This window comes from Athene cunicularia, assembly GCF_003259725.1.
Source record: "Athene cunicularia isolate RWA chromosome 2 unlocalized genomic scaffold, athCun1 chr2_part1, whole genome shotgun sequence".
Classification (NCBI taxonomy): Eukaryota; Metazoa; Chordata; class Aves; order Strigiformes; family Strigidae; genus Athene; species Athene cunicularia.
In genome coordinates this window covers 118,009,449-118,028,818 of record NW_020799095.1, presented here as the reverse complement: position 1 = coordinate 118,028,818, position 19,370 = coordinate 118,009,449, and the positions used below count along the sequence as shown (strand labels likewise).

The window sequence follows — 19,370 nt, the reverse complement described above, 5'->3', positions numbered from 1 at the left end:
ACTTTGGGACTCCCAGCACCTAGGGCAGTGCCATTTGGGGGGACCAAAACTGCTTCCGAGTGACCTGCTCTCTCTAGACAGGGCCCAGATGTGCCACGCAGAGGTGTTAGCGGGAGGAGAGGGTGAATCAGAAGAGACTTGTAGCTGTTTTAGTGCAGTGCTTCATTCAGGCCTTGTTACAGGAGTCACTGAGCTCAGATGAGTGCCATGAGCTGCGACCTTGGTTGGAGTCCCTTTGCGCATTCATCCCGTGGTGAGGACATGCTCAGGCTGGCATGGCACTTGCCAGTGAAGAGTTGATAAAGTTCCTTGCTGTGGCAGTTGATCTGTTCAACCACCTGTTCAGAGCAGAAGTGTTTGATAACGAAAAGCCTGCTTTTTGATGTGTGCATGTGCTTCAGCTTTGAAATTCCCTTTAGTTCTTTCTGAGCATACCGACAGACCCTTCTGGAAGGACCAAGAAAGTTGGGCTTTGGCAAGATTTTGGGGAATGGTCCAGGGAAGCAGAACAGTAGTTCTTCTAGACATTTAGTAAATGCACAGCACTCCTCCAGATCTAGAGAGTGTTCTGTAGATTTCACATATACATATAAATAATACAACCATTAAGTTTTCTGAACAGTTGTTGGTATGTGGGAAGAGATGCTTGTTAGTTCACATAATGCTTACATTGATCCCTTCACTAGTAATCAACAACAAATTGCTGCAGCTTAGGAGAGACATATAAAATAGTGATGTCTTAACTCTTAAGAAAAACGGGGGGAAAATACAACTATTATCTAAGCAAATGAGATGCGAGTTTTAAACTTTGGTATTTTTTTTATTGTGTTTTTAGTTGATGGCAGGGATGCCTTGAGTGTTCTATATTGTTTAAATCATGTGTATAACCTATCAGTCTTTCTCTGATAATCAACTCTCAGTTACGGAGTTAATAAGTAGGATATTTTCTACTTCTGAACAGAGGATATCTGTGCTTGCTCTACTAGTATGTTCTTTCTCCTTTCTTCAGTCCCACTCTTGCCATGGCCCACAGGAATCTGACTGGGAGCTGTAATGTTAACTGTGGATGTAAGATTCATGAGTACGAGCCTGTCTGTGGATCAGATGGAATAACGTATTTTAATCCTTGCCTAGCTGGCTGCATCAATGGTGGAAACCATAGCACAGGGGTAAGTGCTTCACCCACCCATCCACCCATATATGACCCATGAACAACCCCTCGGGACTGATGCAGATGGACAACTGCTGTTTCTAGCACAAGCATCCCCTCTCTAAGCTTCAGAGAAGCTGCTGTGTGAGTCTTTCCATGTTTTGAAAGGCTCGTAATGCTGCTATTCCATGGTCCCACCCCCCTTCCTTTCCGTTACATACAATCTTGATGCATAAGTTGTTTCGTACCAAGTGAATCCTCCAACCAAGTGAGTGTAAAGTGCCATGGGGCAGGGAGAGCTGATATTTCCAGTGCAGACTCTGAAGTCCCCGATGGCAATGGCCTGCATGTCTGCTGTTCCTACAGGGCTCGGAGATGGGACCTCGAGTCAGTGTCATCTAATTCAGCTTTCTGCTAACATAGGCAGCCATCTAACACTGTCTTTCTAAAAACTCATCAATGTTACTCTTAAGAGCAGTTTGGGGGTTTATTTGGCTCCCTGTCTGAATGGAAGAATTTTTCAGGTAGTTGGAAGAGTTTTAAACTCCTGCTTAAACTTAGTTATGGTCTGTTTAAAGTAATTGGTGATTGTGTCAGTCTTGTCATTTTGCATAAGTATCGGTTGCACTTTCACCAATACATTGATAGGTGTTTTGTTTGTATGGCTAGGTTAAGACTTCCCATGTATTCTGTTCTTGTAAAATAGTTTAGCCATTCTCAGAACCTTTCTCTAAACCTCTTCTAGGCTAAATGAAGAGATTGTCATTGAACTCAGGTAACCAGAACTTAAAGAATGTAAATAATCCACTTTCTTTCTTGGAAGTACATTTCCTGTTACAGCCAAATCTTCCAGTTATGATGGACTGGGAAATGGCACCCTGCTGGTAGAATCACACCATGGAAATTTGGTAGTTTCCAGGACTGGGCACAAGAAAGCAATTGGAAAGTATACTCCGACCTGAATAGCAACAGAGCATTATGCTCGTGCTCGTTTTATACAAAAAACAAACTCAAATTTCTTCTGTTACACCACTCTCCTTTAAAGAAGGATAATTAAAAAAGACAGGAAGTAATGTAAACATTGATTTTCTCAGGACTTGATTGTGCTTTCCAGAAATCTTATTTATAATGTATCAATCCCATGATTTGCAGTCCTGAGCCAGTCAGTGAAGCAGGAGGATGTTATGTCCAGTGCTGTGCTTTCTCAGGTTGACTGGATAGCGGTCTGAAAATGCAGGTTCATACATAGATGCCACAGAGAACAGATTAGTTTCCTTTATAGGTTTTGTTTTTTGGGGTTTTTTTTTAGAGTATCTTGCTGTTTTTTAGTAAAAGATTGCTTTGATCCAGTTGGAGAAGCCTGTGATGTTATCCTGTGGCTAACTTTCAGTGTCTATATAAATCTTATTTGTGCTTTGCTGGATTGAGACATAGGTTTGATCTTTGCTACTTTTCACCTGATGCAGGCACATTAATCCATTTAGTAGGGAGGTACTTTGAGAGTATGTGCTTTTCACTATAGATTTTGAAACATGCTATCTCCTCTTATGATTTAAGAAAAGATCCTTCATGGCCTGAAGTTTTAACGCGGTAGCTAATGGTGAGTAGAATAGGGCTGACATTGGTAGGAAAATGCATTTCTTCATTAAATAATGCTTTATGTAGGGTACTTCTAAAAACAACAAATGTAAACTTGTGCCACTGTGTCACACACAAAATGTTGTGAACCTATGACATTTGGATTTAAGTTTATACCATAGTGTTTTCAAAATTAACCATTTTAAAACTGGAAGTAGGGGAAAAGGATGCCAGTGTGCAGTTCATACCTGTTTTATATATATATTCTTATACTCTAGCTTTTCTGTTGTGCCATGTCTGTCTCATTTAGTAAACAGACTTGGTTTCTCTGGTGATGAACCAAGATTGTGTACTAAAGATGACTGTTTTCTGTAGGATGCCTATTTGGCATTTGCAGTTGGAAGCAATAAGAACATTAAGGTGAGGGACTGTAGGAAGAAAGCAGATACTCATTTGATACAAGAGAATGGAGTGCTGCCTTGGAAAACTGGAATCTGTCATTGCCTTCATTCCTAAATGATGTGCAAGTCACTTAAACAAAGCTTCTCCCAGCTGATCATCAATCTTGTATTCATCGTATTCTGGATGATGGACGTGAGCAATAACCAGAAGTGCCATTTGTAGAAGCACCAAGTGACTAAATCTGTATCTGAAGGCATGAAAAGTACATTTAGAATATATTAAGTTGTATATAATGGAAAATGTTCTGAAAAAAATGATCCCAATTGTCTCAAATTAGTCACCCACAATTGTGAAACTTTTGATCTATTTTAGTTACTTAGCTACAAAATAGAGATAACAACATCAGTGCCTCATAACTGTTTTGAAGATAAATTACTCCTTTTGAAAGAGTTAAGCTGTGGTGGTGAGTGTGATAGAAAAATCCATATGAAATATGAGCCGTTCTGTCTTTGTAGTGGAATATATTTAGTGTGAGGAAAAAAAATACCTGGAGCCACATTTTAAAAATGGGAGGTAAATTATTGGATAAATTGATATACTATTAAGACGCTTAGCTAAATCCCATGGGAAGAAAATGTGAGACCACGTCATAGCACAAACACATACAAAGGTATACATTAGAGTTGACAAGCAACCATAATTTGGATATTTCCTGATGTCCCCAAGTGCTTAAATTTGCAACCTTAAGATGGTCTTGTAATGTGGCTTCTGTGCATGTGTGGTCCTAGGTTTTATGAAGACAAACATGAAACCCAAACCTTCCTGTAACATCACGTAGGTCCTGACCTGTTTATTCTCTAGCACTGTTGTATTCTGATCTGCTGCACACCCTTTTGCCATTAAATTAGTTTAAACCAGTAGTGGAATAAATGTGACAGGAGGCTATTTCTTATCTAGCTTGTCCTTACCTTGTTCAAATGACAGTCTCTTGTGCCTACAAAATGCCAATTTTTTATTCAGTCTCTTCATCCTAATTTCAGCTTCCTTGTCTATTCAGGAATCCCTCATGCCCTCCATCTCACTGTTTAAGTCTCTGCTTTCCCATTATTCTCTGGTTTTGCTCCTTTCCACATTCCATCCACACCCACACCCACATCCAGCTGGAAGGTCCTGGGCTTCAAGTGTGAAGTGCAGCTTGTGGCTCTTTTGCCAAATCTGGGTAGACTTCCACCGAGATGGCAGAATACACCTCCTGAACATGAAAGTCAACAGCCTGCCAAATTCCAGAATATGGCATTGTCAGTGCTGCTTGAAGAGTGTTTCCTCACAGTTTTTGTAACACAATAAAACCAACCTTTTTCTCCAGTCTCCCTGTCAGAAGTGATTGAATAGTTTTGGCAGAATTTTCCAAAAATATTCCAGATTTTTTTTTAAACTCAGCCTAAAAAAAGCAAGGAAAGGCAGTCTCATCATAGAAAGTCCTGGCCAGCTTTAAAAATACTTGGAGTGGTAATTTTGCTTGTGCTTGGTGTAATGAGGCTAGAGGTAGAAGATTCCTGATTGAGAAGTACGGTGAGACGGTCATACCACGTCTCTGTTGAATATCTTTCTCGCAGCGGTATTTCCTGTAGAAATGTTCTTGTTTATGTTCTTTTTTATTCTCCCCAGGTAAGAAATTACACAGAATGTGCCTGTGTCCAGAGCCGCCAGGTGATCACTCCGCCGACGGTGGGCCAGCGCAGTCAGCTCCGGCTGGTTATTGTTAAAACCTACCTGAATGAGAACGGCTATGCTGTTTCTGGGAAGTGTGATCGAACCTGCAACACGCTTATCCCGTTCCTGATATTTCTCTTCATTGTTACCCTTATAACAGCGTGCGCCCAACCATCAGCAATCATAGTGACACTCAGGTGAGAGCTCAGTTATGTTTTTTTAAGCATTTTTCCTGTGCCTGCTTTCACCAGTGCTTGTGTCACAAGAGGCTGGGGAAGTGCAGCCAAGCACCTTCAAGCTTCTGTATCCTTAAAAGATGAATAGAATAGGGCTGACATGGATAGGATGGAACTTGCTTGTGTTTAGGGTATGTAACACGATAATCCCCCTCAGGATGCATGAAGTGCCGAGCAATTTCCAGGTGCTTTACAGAAAGAACAACTAAAAGCATCGTGTAAGAAAAGGATTGCTTCTGAAGAAATTTTCAAACTTTTTAGAGCAATGGTTTGGATTTTCAAATGCAAATGAAAAAATTTAATATTTAAAATTATCCTTTTTCTCAAAATGGTTCATTCCTGCCACATGCCTGGTTTTGAATCTTCTCTTTTTTTCTTCACAGGAATTTTGAACTTGTAGTATAGTAGTGTTGTTGTCACTGTGGTCATTTAAGGATAGAGAACAACCCAGTTATTGTAGGGAAAGGTAGTGACATTTATTTGTCCATTTGAAAAAAAAAATCAGGTTTTTGGATTGGCTTTTCCTATCTTTGCCATCTGGTCTGATAAACATTATCACTTCTTTGTCCATTTAAAATACAGCTTCTGTAAGTGATAAGTTTGATATTTTAAAGAAAAATGAGCTGAAAGAGAATATGTTCTACTGCTAAAATAACTTTGTATTTGTATAATATATGTTGCTGTTGTTAAAAGAAGAGGAGGAGGAATAATTAGAGGAAAATGAGATAATTATTTACTAGGATTTATAAACACACCTGTAACAGAGGGACAAAGAGACTGATTCAAATATGTCGATTTGGTTTGGAATCTGAAGCTGAAGAGCTCTCGGAGTTCAAGAAGTAAGTTCCTTTTGGATGGAGATGAACTGGAAGATTGGAATAGAATAGAATAGAATAGAATAGAATAGAATAGAATAGAATAGAATAGAATAGAATAGAATAGAATAGAATAGAATAGAATAGAATAGAAAGAATAGAATAGAATAGAATAGAATAGAATAGAATAGAATAGAATAGAATAGTTCAGTTGAAAGGGACCTACAATGATTGTTTAGTCCAACTGCCTGACCACTTCAGGGCTGACCAAAAATGAAAGCCTGTTATTAAGGGCATTGTCCAAACACTGGCAGGCACGGGGCATTGACAACTTCTCTAGGAAGCATGTTGCAGTGTTTGAGATGATCCACATGCAAATGGGCATTCAGTCCCTGGGCCCAGCTTAAACCTCATCTGAAGTAAATCCCTACAAAACTTGAAATGCTTGTGGTTAGAAGTCAAGTCTTCAGCATGAGCTGTTTAGCTATATACATCTGCTTCTCTTGAGCTGCTTTAATTGCTAACATAGAGACACCTTTACGCCCGTTTTTTTGAAAAATCTCCCTCCAAATTGAGCTTTTTTAAACCAGTCTTGGGCCTTTAGTTTCTGCAAGAATGGTCCTCCCAGCCAAGTGGGATTTTCTGCTGGTCTTTGTATCTTCCCTTTGATATTCTGAGACTACTAATCTGCTGCTGCTCACAGTTTGTCCCCTATAAAAATAAGAACAGCAACTCTTTGTAGTAGGTCATGGAGCCTTAGAAAATGTGAGGCAGATCAGGACTTGTCTTTGCTATCCTTAGGCTCAACCATGAGCACAGCTCTGAAACCCTCTGGCAGGCATCTGTGTCTCATCCCCAGCAAGAATGAGCACTCTCTTGCTGTCATTTTCTTGGCTCAGGTGGCTGAGGTGTATGCAGACACCTGTTGCTGGCATGTGGTGGAATTTGTCTTCCAGTTTTCATTAAAAAAAATCTACAAACAGCAAGGATCGTTGTTAGGACTGTGAAGCCAAGCGTTCAAGAGTGGGGACATCAGTCTTCCAGTTGCTCATGCAACCTTAGCTCAACTACTATGTGCAGCATAACTACTGTATAGTGCCATTACAATTCAGAGACTTTTGACCTTATTCCTTCTGTCACCAGGTTTTCCACCTGTATAATAATAAAAAAACCTCATCATTGCACTGCAGTTGTGCAAAGGCAAACTACAGTCAGTGAACATCAATGTTGCAGTGAGCCTCACAATAATGAGGTGCATAAGGGACATCTCCAGCAGGATTTTGTAATGTTCAGTAAAAAAAAAAAAGTCATCCCACACACAAGAACAGTGACACCCACTGTCCCAAACCACATATTGTGCACAGCGCATCAGTCCAAATTATGGCCCAAGTTGGTTCTCCAGTTTTGCAGTTTCTGAGTGCTTGACTTCAAAACCTTGATTTTACAGCTGCACCCCTTTGACTGCAGTCTTTTCATGTGTTTTTATCTTATATTACAATGTAATTAGAAACTGCCTATATTAATTTCAGACCTTTAGGTTAAGATTTTAAAGTATTTTTTAAATCAGAAGAAAATTTTTAGTTTACTAGAATTGTAGTTGCATTGTGGAATGTCATTACTTTGTGTTTAATCTTTTGAAAGCTTGACACATTTCCTTTGAAACCAGTAGAAGAAATCTTGTATTACTTGTATTGAAAAGGAACAGTGTTTAAAGAGGCTGTTTGGATGTTTCTACTGATATTTTTCCTAAAATAGCTCCAAAGTGCTTATACTATATAGAAAACTGTTAAATTCAGAAGATCAGTTTTCAGCAACTTAATTCCCCATTAATTCTAATTTATCTGAAAAAGCTTAAGAAAATAAAGCAAGATGTTATATGAAATAACAGGAGACTATCATGAGAAGCCATAAACATTTTGGATAGATTCTCTAAATTTTCTTAAAGGGTTTGAATCCAGTTCTTCAGACCTTACACAGGTAAAGAAAGGTTAAAAAGCATGATTGAGATTTTGATAAAACAGGGACAGGAGGGCCTGGCTGTATTTTTTCCAAGCAATAAGAGTTAATAATATTAGAAGCTAAGTGGAAGAAATTAGAGAAAGACTTTTTGTATCTCAGAAAAAAGCCAGGAGGTAGAGCGAGCCGGAACATACCGTAATGTTTATCTGTTATGACTGTTTCTTCAGAGGAGTTTTCTTTTCGTTTGCTAGGTCTGTGGAAGATGGGGAGCGGCCATTTGCACTAGGAATGCAGTTTGTTTTATTACGAACTCTTGGTAAGTCTTACAGTTGCCCAACATTTCCCTAAAGGCTCACCATGTTCTGCTTAAATATACCATAAAAGTACTAAAATTCCATAAATCTGAAATAAATTGCGGGACTAATTTTATTAGAAACCCGAAATTAATGCCTTCTGAAAATGTTGTAGCTCAGAATGTATTTTTTTTACTTTCTAGAACAACATTTGTGTCCCAGAAAGAGATATTTTTACAGTTTCAAATTTTATTTAAAAATTAATAGTTACTAAACATTATAAGGATATTTTCTTTTCTAGAAAGAGATTTTTATTGCTTTCATCAATAGCAATATCTCTTTGCATTTTTAAAGTAAGAAGCAATAGTTACTTAATGTCTAATTTCAAATTGAAGCGAAAAGGGTATATATTAAAAGTCTTTATTCCACAAAATAATTTCTTTCAATCTCTTAAACTTCTAAAACCCTGCCTATAAAGAACACTCCAGGTGTTCAACTACTATGAAACATGTGACTATGGCAAGCAAGAACTATTCTAAGAGGACAAAAGGAGAAGCCTGTGTAGCTGCATCTGGAACTTTTCTTTGAGGAAGGACATTTCTGACTTGTCTTAAAGGTCTTGTATATCTGGAGAAAGCAGGGGCATTCAGTGGGCTGGCTGCATTTTTAGCAGCCTTTGAAGTTTAAGTCTGTTTCTGAGGCAGATCTATTCAAAAGAAAATGTACAATTTTAGTAGTCTCACCACTTCCATCCATCTTCAGTAAGAGAAACATTTTGTGGTTTGGGGGGCTTTTTCTCCTTAATCTAGAGGGTCAAATCCTGCCCTTTCCCAGCTCATGGGCAATGTATATGCAGCAAGTAACACTCTGGAGATAATAACGTATTTTGTTCCATTCCTGTATTATATTTCCTGAGAGCAACATTAGATTTTCTTTTGGGGGACAGTAGTTCAAGAAGAGCTGTTTGGGGATGACAGATTGAAGTTGTACCTGTTTTAAGGTGCTGTTGCATTGTCTTCTTTGCTTGAATTCTTTCCCATTTGTGGAACATTTCGTATGTGGGAGAAGTAGTGTTGGTGGGAAGATCAACTGACTAGTTTTCCATGTTTTACATTTCATGTGAGAACAGTAGCGTAGAAATCTTAAAAACTCTTGACCTACACTGTTTGGCTAAGGCATACAGTCTCCACTGTATGCTAACACATATTATTTCTGTTGCTATTTTTATTTCAGCTTACATTCCCACTCCAATTTATTTTGGGGCTGTTATTGACACCACGTGCATGCTTTGGCAACAAGATTGTGGCGTACAGGGATCTTGTTGGGAATACGATGTCACCTCGTTTCGTTTTGTCTACTTTGGGTTGGCTGCTGCTCTCAAGTTTGTGGGATTCTTTTTTATTTTCCTGGCCTGGTATTCCATTAAGTGTAAAGAAGAACAACTGCAGAGACAGAGATGGAGGGCTTCGCCGGTGAACACTGTGAGTGAGATGGTTGGCCAAGCTGGACCCCAACAAAACTATGCACGGACTAGGTCCTGCCCTACTTTCAGCTCCCGAGGAGACATCAGTGTGGCACAAGGAATGAACTGCGTAGCGCAGACATACCCCGGCCCTTTTTCAGAAGCAATAAATTCCTCAGATGAAAATGCATTGGAAGAAGTCACTGCTGAGATATAGACCCCTGGCTTGGTAATGTAATATTTAGTTTTGTTGGTTGACTTAATTACGGCGCCTTGTAAAACACCTGTGCCTTCTATTTTTAATCTAAACGTAACATGTGATAAAACCAACAAAGCTTAATGCAAACAACCATAGCATGTTCTTGAGGGCTGGATACCTCAAACCAACCCAAGTTCTTATTTCTCCCCTCCCGACAATGGAGTTTTAAAAAATTGTGTTTGTAATTATTTCAGATGTGTCCATTAAATGTCCATGCTCTGGCCTAATATCAGTGTAAGGTTGAGGTATTATAAACAGCAGAAGTCAGTGAAAGTGTGACAAAAACTCATATTGTTGATGTCTAGACGTCACAAAAATGCTTAAATGTATCATCAACTTCACATCTGTAAATTGTATTTTTAAGAGATGAGTAATTACTGTGAGTTCTGCTACAAAGCACAACTGAACTTGTTTAAACTATGCAACTTATTTGAATAATTGTGCAGCAAAATAAGTTTAAAGTTTGTTTTAAAGACATTACTGCAACTGAATTTGCAAGGGGCTATTTTCAGACATGAGCATTAAATCAGAAAATAACACAAGGTTTAAAGTACTGTTAATAACATGTTAAGCCATACAAAAATTATGCATCGGGTAATGTTTGCAAATGTTTAGTTGTAATTGCTTTATCCTGTCAAAAGGTACATTAATTTTTCATTTGACGGGATGTCGTTACTCTTCACAAAGTACACAGGCTAGGAAAGTATAATGCTTGGAGTAAAAAACTTCAGTATTAATTTATAATGACATTAAGATGTAGGAATCATACACACATACAAGAGCAGATATGTGCATATTTCTGAATGTTATTTGTGGTGGCCGTTACTAGTGTCAAATCCATACTTTTCCTGAAGAAGAAAATAACCAGTTATAGCTTGATAGGAAGAGCTTGTCTGTCATTCAGAAATGTGTTCCAGTCTAGTTCAGCTTCAATGAAGAAATCTCGAGGCAGAGCTCATGGTCTCATTTCATGTGTGGCCACCTGGGACCCGGTGGGCCCCTCGCAGCGCGCGATGACCCGGGGTTCGGGCTGGCGCTGCTTGCTGCCTGCTGCAGGACTGAGCAGAGAGACACTTTAAGTGGGCTGCAGGCAGTGGTGCCTGGTATGAGGCTGTCCCCCCCACTCCTGTCACCACCAGGGTGCTGTGGTCGCTGCCACTGAGGACAGCTGGGGAAGGAGTGCCAGCTCAGATGCCAGGTCCCTCTCATTTCTGCCCCACTTTTGCCTCTCCCACTGCCCGCTGCTGGGCAGGCTGGTGGGGCAGGCCTGGATGTTCTAGTTGTATGGTTTGTCCCAAACGTGGCTGCCTTGCCTTTCCTTTCCTCAGCTTCACTGAAAGCTTCTGTGAAGGCAAAGGATGAGTCGTCCCTCCTTTGTCCTTCCAGGGGAAGAGCTAAGAATAGAAATTGTCTTCACGTGTGAAGTCACAGGATGTGATGTGGCCTTTGCTTATTCCAAATTACTGTAGTGTGTTTTCTCCCCAGGAGATACTGAGACTTTCTAATCAAATGTACTTGGCATTTCATTTCTTGCTCTGGAGGCTTTGTAGTGCCATGCTTATGATATACTAATGATGTCTCAAAGGACAGAGAATGATTTCAGGTGGACACTAGGAAGTCAAAGCTGTATTTTGCCCTGCAGGGAAAGGCTTTGAAGTTTAGGAAATAAAAAGCACTCTTTTAAGAGGACTCAGTGATAGTCAGGTTTGGATTTTGCCATGTAGAGAGCTTGTGTGAAAATAAATAGGAAAGAGCAGAACTTCTACATATGTTTGAACAGACTTATTCCTGGTTTAATTTAAAATTTATAATATGTAAGTTGATCAAACGTTATAAGGAGCTAAGTCCTTGAAATTAAAGGCATTACTCTCCTTGGCATCTTTGAGTTGTCCTGGGAGGAGTAGATTTCCCTCTCCTCCTTTGCTTCTGCCTTTCCTCATGTCCGTCTCTTTTTGACCAGCACATGGGACTACCCACAGGGCTGGTTCCCTTGCTTGAGATGGTGGCTACTTATTTCAGAATGTCTCAGTCCCTTTATGTGGCTTGTAATGATTCCCACTCTCTGTCTCCAAACCCAGATGCTTCTACCCCAAACTACAATGTAGTGGGATATATTTTTCAGAAATTCCTCCTATTCTGTACATACTAAATAGCTTTTTGAGGTCAAGCCTGAGAATTACTTTTTTTCCCCTTGTGCAGCCACCAGGTTTAATATATCGTCAATCAACACGTACCACCTGAGATGTTAGCTTCCACATTTCTCATCCCGAGGAGTAATTTTCCTTGGTTCAGAGGTACTGTTTGTTTTGTTTTGTTTTGTTTTGTTTTTTCCATAGGAGATCAGAATAGATGACAAAAAAGGCTCCTTTTGCTTCAGTCTCAAATGCTTCTTGCACTAAGAAATTCCTGCCATGGCAAAAATTGAGGCAAAGTAGTAGGACAAAGTGTAATTGCAGCCCATTGCCCATCCATTTTAATAATTCACCCATTTTAATCACCGCAGGGTGAGGTGAAGAGTGACAATCTTTTAAAATACCTCAGAAACAGAACATTTAGGGAATTGTAAAAGGCTGGAGATGAATCATCTATCCTGATCTATTCTATTTCATGCCTCCTGTGTGCTTCTGTTCCATGTGAATAACATGGGAGAGCGAATAAGGCTTGTAGGGTTGTCAGGAGCTGACACTGATGGCAGAGAGTGAGTGATAGAAGAGACACATCTGCAACTGCCACCGCTTCTGAGCTGATTTCAAGGATACAGAGCTTGTTGGAATGGAGACCACCTGCCTTTTAGGAAATCCTGACACACTTCTAAAAACATTCATTTTTTGAAATGTTTGAGAAACTGGAATGTGGAGGGAAAGATGTTCACTTTGGAAATACTGAAAAAGCCTTGTTTATACATTTTCAATAGCTTTTAAATTTTTCTTTCAAAATTATATAGAAAAAAAAATCATTAGTATTTTTGATACAGATAATTTTGACAATATGAACATGTTTCTACAAAATCACTTAATTAAATCAGCATCCTCTGAAAGAAAGAAAACCCAGTTTTTCATTGATTCCTGAAGGAGGCTTTATTGTGAGTAAGTTGTAACAGTCTAAAGTAAGCCAATAAAGGCATGCAGGGGAAACACATTAACTTCCTAGAGAAGTCAATTCCAACATTGTCAGCACTGGCTGAGATATGGGCTAAGACCTGCTGAACAAACACTATTTCTTGAGGTTGTCATTGCTGAAGGAAGCAGAATCGCCAGATAAATTGTTTGCATCCCTAGCAGTAGCCATGATCGATGTGTGGTGCTAAACCAACTCACAAGAAGAAAAGGAGCTTTATCTATCACTCAGTGAAGGTGGCCATGCTGTCTTCTTGCTGTGGAATCCTTTGACCATAGAATATAAAATTCCATTCATTTGTAATTTCTCCTACCTTCCCTCTCTACCCCCAAACACTAAAGGCTGAATAGCAGTGAGTACAAGAAAAGGTAAAGCAGGGGTCCTGCTCACTCACAGGCTGCTATTGGTAGCATCCCCAAGTCAGCCACCTGCAGTTAACCAGCCAGGGATAATATGGAGGAACAACACTCAGCGATTAACTGTAAGTTCAAAGTGCCATCATGCCATCACAAGGATAGACTAATTTCCCCTTACACCACTTATCCCTGATTCAGAGTGAGGGACATGAAAGGAGAAGTAGCCCCAATATATGGACTTGATAGAACAGGCAATTGTCCCTGCTTAGCCTCCCATTTGTCCTTGTTTCCTCAGAAAGGAAAAAACTCCAGAAAGGGTGTAGCAATGGCCCTGAGTGCTTATGAGTATAGCACCCTCAGGAGATGGTTCACAGACCTCTTAGGGGCTGGGATATCTGGAAAGTGGGACTCTCCCTATTTCCAGTTCTAGGCACCAGCCCTGTGGTTTTGGTCTCCCTTCTTCCTTATAAGCATACTGGATATATTATGGTATAATTTGAAACTGGTGGCATTTTATATCCTTTCAGTGTAGTGTGAGCAGCTGCAAGACACTTGTTGAATATTATGGTGCAATTTTTATTTAATTGGAAACTTTCAGTTCCTTGACCAGCCATTGTGTGTCTTAACAGTGCATGTTGTAACATGCAGTTCCTCAGAACTTGCTGTTCTCTAAGTGAAGCAGGGGCACAAATCTCCTAGGTGTTAGAAATGTAAGTTTGAAAGGCCCTAAATTAGTTACAAACACTTGAGTGTAGTTTAAACACTTGAGTGTAGTTTAAAAAACATATTTTCTTTTTTTTTTTTTTTAAATATAGCTTATTAATTCATAGCATTAACTATTAATTCATGATGGCTCTGATCCAGCAGAACACTTAAATTTATATGCTTAAGTAATGCACTTAAAAATAATGCATGTATGTAAGTATTGGACTGAATCCCATCTGCATTCAAAAAAGAGTTCATTTACCCAAAGAGCAATTTCCATGCTGAGCTTTTTTCCCCATGTATTCAGTGATCATTGCAACCAGAACAGCACAAAATAGCACTCAAGTACTCTCCTGTGGCATTCACGTGTGACTACTTACATATCTGGCAATGGATGAAAGCTTTCATTTTCAAATAGAATTCAAAATCCAAATATTTTGTGGACATGCTGAAGGATACATTCTAGCTCTTCCTGCCACTCACTTATTTTATGAATCGTGGAAAATCTGTGCGCTATGTGGGGAGATAGATTAAATAAGGGCATCCTTCTGACCTTAAAGCCAGTGAAATTGCTCAAGTAATGCTGTAGGTTTAAATTGTGCCCTTTCACAGAATTTGGACCTAAAGGTTCAGATGACACATTTTCAGTATCCTGTACAAATGGAGCAGAGCACTGCCTGCTCTATGTAACTCCAGACAGCATGGCTGGGAGAGGGGTCAGCACCTTCTGAACTGTTCTTGCGGTTTTCCCCACAAATGCCTGAATTAATTGCTGCCTTAATACACTTTCTCTTTGTGTGATGCCACAGCTCTTCATGATGTTGTATTAATATAAAACTGGTGATAAATAGGTCCAAAGTGTCTTACTGCTATTTTGGAGCCAGATTATCAGCCTCATCAGTCCGATGATGAGGCTGAAGAACTGTGCCAGTACCTTGGGTTGGATGTTAACAAGCTGGTGCTTTAGCAAGCATGTGTGAACTAAATGGTATTAAGTGGTTGTTTAGCTTTTATACTCTGTTCACTGGTTACTACTACTGTTTTTCAGTGATCAAAGACAAAATATTTCCTAAGCAAACAAGTTTATCTTTTTCTGTTTTCTCAAGAATATGTCTTTTGTAATGTCATAGGAGCTGCCATGCTGCATGCTGCAGTTTCTCTGTTTCCCCAGCTGAAGCCATCTAACTGTGGTTGCTTTTCAGGGGCTTAAAACACCTGGTAATGGAGATTTATCTGGACTACAATCTGAATCGGCATTTCTTTGGACAGAGTGTTTGCCCCTTGTAGATTAAATCTGTATCAACACATTTCAGGTTCTTCACATAGTGGACTTATTTTTATAGACATTTTTATTCTTTATAGAGTGCTTTATAGATGGACAGTCAACATCATGGTGGTAGATTCATTCTTTGGTATATATTTAGGGCTTTCTTTTTCTCTTATAATGTCTTGTTTAAAAAAACCCCAAAACAACAAGGTTACATGTAAACATTGTTGCAGAAAAGAGATGTGGGGCCTTCAGCATGGGGACTAGGTATGGCCAGGGTTCACATGATTCATCTTCTTTACACTGAATATCACCAGTACTTGGTACTATGTGGCCAAAGGTTTGAAAGCCTACCTGATCCTCAGGAAGGAAATTTTCCCTATCCTTTCCACAGAATATATCACCATAAATTAAACAGGAAAGCTAACACTATCCATATCCCATAGCTGTATCTATTACATTAACTACAGTTAATAACTGTAGTTTTTAGCACACCACACCCCCTCCAATCCTTCAGATAAACTATTTTCTTCTGTCTTAATACAGCCTTTTAAACACAGATGTAGCTCTGCAAGTTCATCGATCCAATCTTTTCTTGGTTTCAAGTGTTATGAAATAGATGTTTATTTATTCAGGTTCCATTCTACTCATCTAATTATTACATTATCCATTGTGTACTGTATTTTTTTTATTTTTTTCTATCTCAGACCAGTTGTCACAATGTTATTCTGTAACCACATTTTGTTCATGATATAAAATAGGTGAAAAGCTGTGGGATTCATGAAGGGCTACAAAAAGCATCCAAAACTTTGTTCACCTTGAGGAAGGGTGAGATAGCTTGATAATCTTTGGACAAATGACTAAACAACACTGTGGTGCTAATAGGTACTGAAGTATTTTATGATGTAGTAACATGCAGTGATGCATGTTAACTCTATGACTTAAATGACATATTCAAGGCATGTCAATGATGCAACTTCATGTGTTTTTGTTCTTAAAGTCTGGACTGGTCCAGCAAAGACAGTGTTTGTAATTCCTGGTGGGCCAACTCCTACCTAGCTCTCTGTGGGAAAGTAATTTCAGGAAGCAGTGTAGGATTTCACCCAGCGCTAACAGTAAAGGTAAAAGCTCTACAGACCACACAAATCTCATGTAGGATGTATTCATTCTCCTCTAGCAATTGGCTTTGCTTAAACAGAGACTGAAAATAAATTCTATTATAGTGACAAGAAGCACTGGTCTAAATTCTGGGATGCCTTAATCGAATGTTTGTAAGCATTTGCATGAAATTGAGGATTCAGATCTAAAATATTAATGTTCTTCTATGGAAAACCAGAAAGAGAGGGGCAGAGTAAGAGCAAATTCTACCTCTAGCAATGGAAAAAGGCAGAACCTGGTCAATTTTAAAGTAAACTATGATTTAAAACAGAGGGGTTTGGTTGTAAAGTCTTGAAGACAAAATTTTTCCCTTCCATTTTGAATTCTGAAAGGTAATTATTTTGTGTTGTGCCTGGACTGCTCATGCAGAGGAGGAGGCGGTTGTATCCTAAATAGCACTAAGAGGTACACCTACAACTGATAGGTCAGAAATTTTACCTCTTTAACAAATTCTATGGTCGAAAACATGGAGGGAAATTTCAAAACAAAGGAAATGTACAAAACCATCCTGAACTGAGTTGCTGTAAAAAAAACAATACCTACAAAAAAAGAAAAAAAAATTGGGAGTCAGTGAGCTTCATGTTTGAGTGAAGGCTTTCCTCAAAGAAGATCTGTTCTTTTCCCCAGTTGAGCAAACAGGAGTTTTGCCCTTGGCTGAAGTGCATACCTCTACCAAATTAGTTAAGCAGAACAGCAACAGTCGGGGTAGTATATTAGGAGCATGGAGTGGGCACACTGCCTGTAACTGTTTAGTTTTTAAAAAACTCATTATTAAGCAAATGTGTAGAGTATTAAGAAAATTTGTAGAGTATGTCTGACCGTATGACTGTGTGGGTGCTGTGCTGTGGTAAAAAGAGGCTAATGGTTTATGCGGTTTGTTTTGCATACTTTAGGCTCCTCTGTGGGGTTTTTTAATTGATATTTATTTCTCAGCAGAGCTTAGAATAATTTTAAACCTGCGTAACACATCAATTAATGAAATCTGTTGTCAGCATCTGTTGTAAACATGTGTTTACAAAACAAACTCTTGAATACTTGATATTTGAAAATAAAAAATAGCATATCATGTGTGGTTTATTTCTGACAAAAAAAAAGTGGCGAAAAAGGTATGTGGGTAACTACAGTCATTCTGGATCAGATGATGAAGTGTTTGGTCTTTCAGTATGTAGTCTGACAAAACCAAATCTTTCCAGTGAATTCAGTGACCGCTGGATCACAGCTAAGTATTGAATATGTAGAAATAAACTGTAAAATTCCACCATTTCCTCTAGCACTAAATTTAATTGATATTAGTTGTATGCTAAGATATACAAGTTTGTTTGAAATATGTATTGGACAGTTGGAAAAAATACATAGGGTACAAGTCTATGTGCATCTACTTGCTTAATGAAAGAGGGCCAGGGCATGAACCCAAGGACTGAACTCCTGATGTCCATACTGCTATAGTTCTTAGCTCACTCCTTGGTTCTGATTTGGACCACATCAGCAGACTCCCTCCGTGTGGTTTGTGGGGAAGGGCTATACCCGAGAGAGCTCCCACATGCCAGAAGTGGTTGATCCAGGTTTGGTTCCCCTGTTCCTGCAGCCACCCAGCACCACAGGCTGTGCATGTCAGGGACCCCCGTGTCCTCATGAACGCTGCAGGGGCTGCAGCACACACCACAGCACCACCATGTCATAAGAGCTCTAGTGGTTGCAACGCAGGCCTTTTATTACCACAGACATTTAAAAATGAAAACAAATGGAAATTGTATTCTGGGTCCACAGCAACATCAACACAAAGCCAAGGGGAGACCCAGGGCTGTCTGCATGTGCATGGGGCCAGCCTGGTCTAGCAGTGTGGATGTGACTTTGTTCATACAGTTTGCGTTTGAAGGTAGGTTTTCTACTCTCTGGACTCACTTTAGTTTAAAAGTGTAGGTGTATCCATGGATGGAAATTCTGTCCCGAGACAGCCTGGTTTTTCAAGATCAAAAGAACAGCAGGTTGAATGTTTCATTATTGAGCCTTTAAACTCAAAAGTATTTTGATGTGTAGTGCATATTTCGTGAATGGATGAACTGTGGTTCTTTTCTATGAAACCTCCTCACTGCCTGGTGAACTGTTAATACTATGAGCCCCCACACACCAGCAATGACCAGACAAAACTTTGCTGCCATGAGGCAGCTGCATTTGCTTTGATTCAGGGCATGGCTTGTCTTCCTGGGGTATCTAAGTGCATATGGTTTCAGACCACAGACAGAAACTGCAGAGGTGTGCACAGCACCTGCCAGACTCAAGCCCCCAGACAGCCGTGCAGCTTCACCCAATGTGCACAACCAGGAATGAGCTACTGTTTCATGGACAGCAGAGAAATCTATGTGGTCCAAGTCCTTTCCAACTTCCAAGTTCAAAGTAAGACTTACTTGTTTTCGTTTCCAACACAGATAATGACACAAAAAGCATCTTGCAGATCCTTCTGAATATTACCAGTGTCCAGTACTAGAACTGTTAAACCAAGAAATGTGCTGTGGATGAAATTATCATCAAGTAGCTTTCTAGCACATCAAGGGTATCATCGATAGTTGAAAACTAAATAAATGAGCTACTTTGGCAGGTGTTGGAAGCACAGCAGGGTAGTTCAGGGGCCAAGGAGAGTCACCGTTGTGTGGCTCTGCACTGACATCTGCTGCCAGAGTGGGAGTAAAATTACCCCAGACAGCTTGAGGTAGCTCAGGTTGTGATTGCATCCCTTCAGCTGAGACATAAATTTTTGAAATTACTCTCTGTCTTGTACTCCACTTACTGCACATCGGTTCTCACTGAAAAATGGTGTCAGAGCATACAAACTGTATTGTTTTTTTCCTGAAACTAAAGGAGGAAGTTTTATTACAGCATCACACCTACTGGACATCAGCCAT

The 19,370-nt window shown here is 39.5% G+C and overlaps 1 protein-coding gene across 1 annotated transcript in view; it reads left to right on the top strand.

The window, feature by feature from the left end:
* Positions 1–17,003, top strand: part of SLCO5A1 (solute carrier organic anion transporter family member 5A1) — a 79,813-nt gene extending 62,810 nt beyond the window's left edge. Inside the window, exons 6-9 of the mRNA XM_026842121.1 lie at positions 1,010–1,169; positions 4,799–5,040; positions 8,105–8,169; positions 9,380–17,003. Of these exons, the coding sequence (XP_026697922.1) occupies positions 1,010–1,169; positions 4,799–5,040; positions 8,105–8,169; positions 9,380–9,825 (913 nt within the window). The 3' untranslated portion in view covers positions 9,826–17,003. The remainder of the gene's footprint in view (positions 1–1,009; positions 1,170–4,798; positions 5,041–8,104; positions 8,170–9,379) is intronic.
* Positions 17,004–19,370: the final 2,367 nt, after the last annotated feature.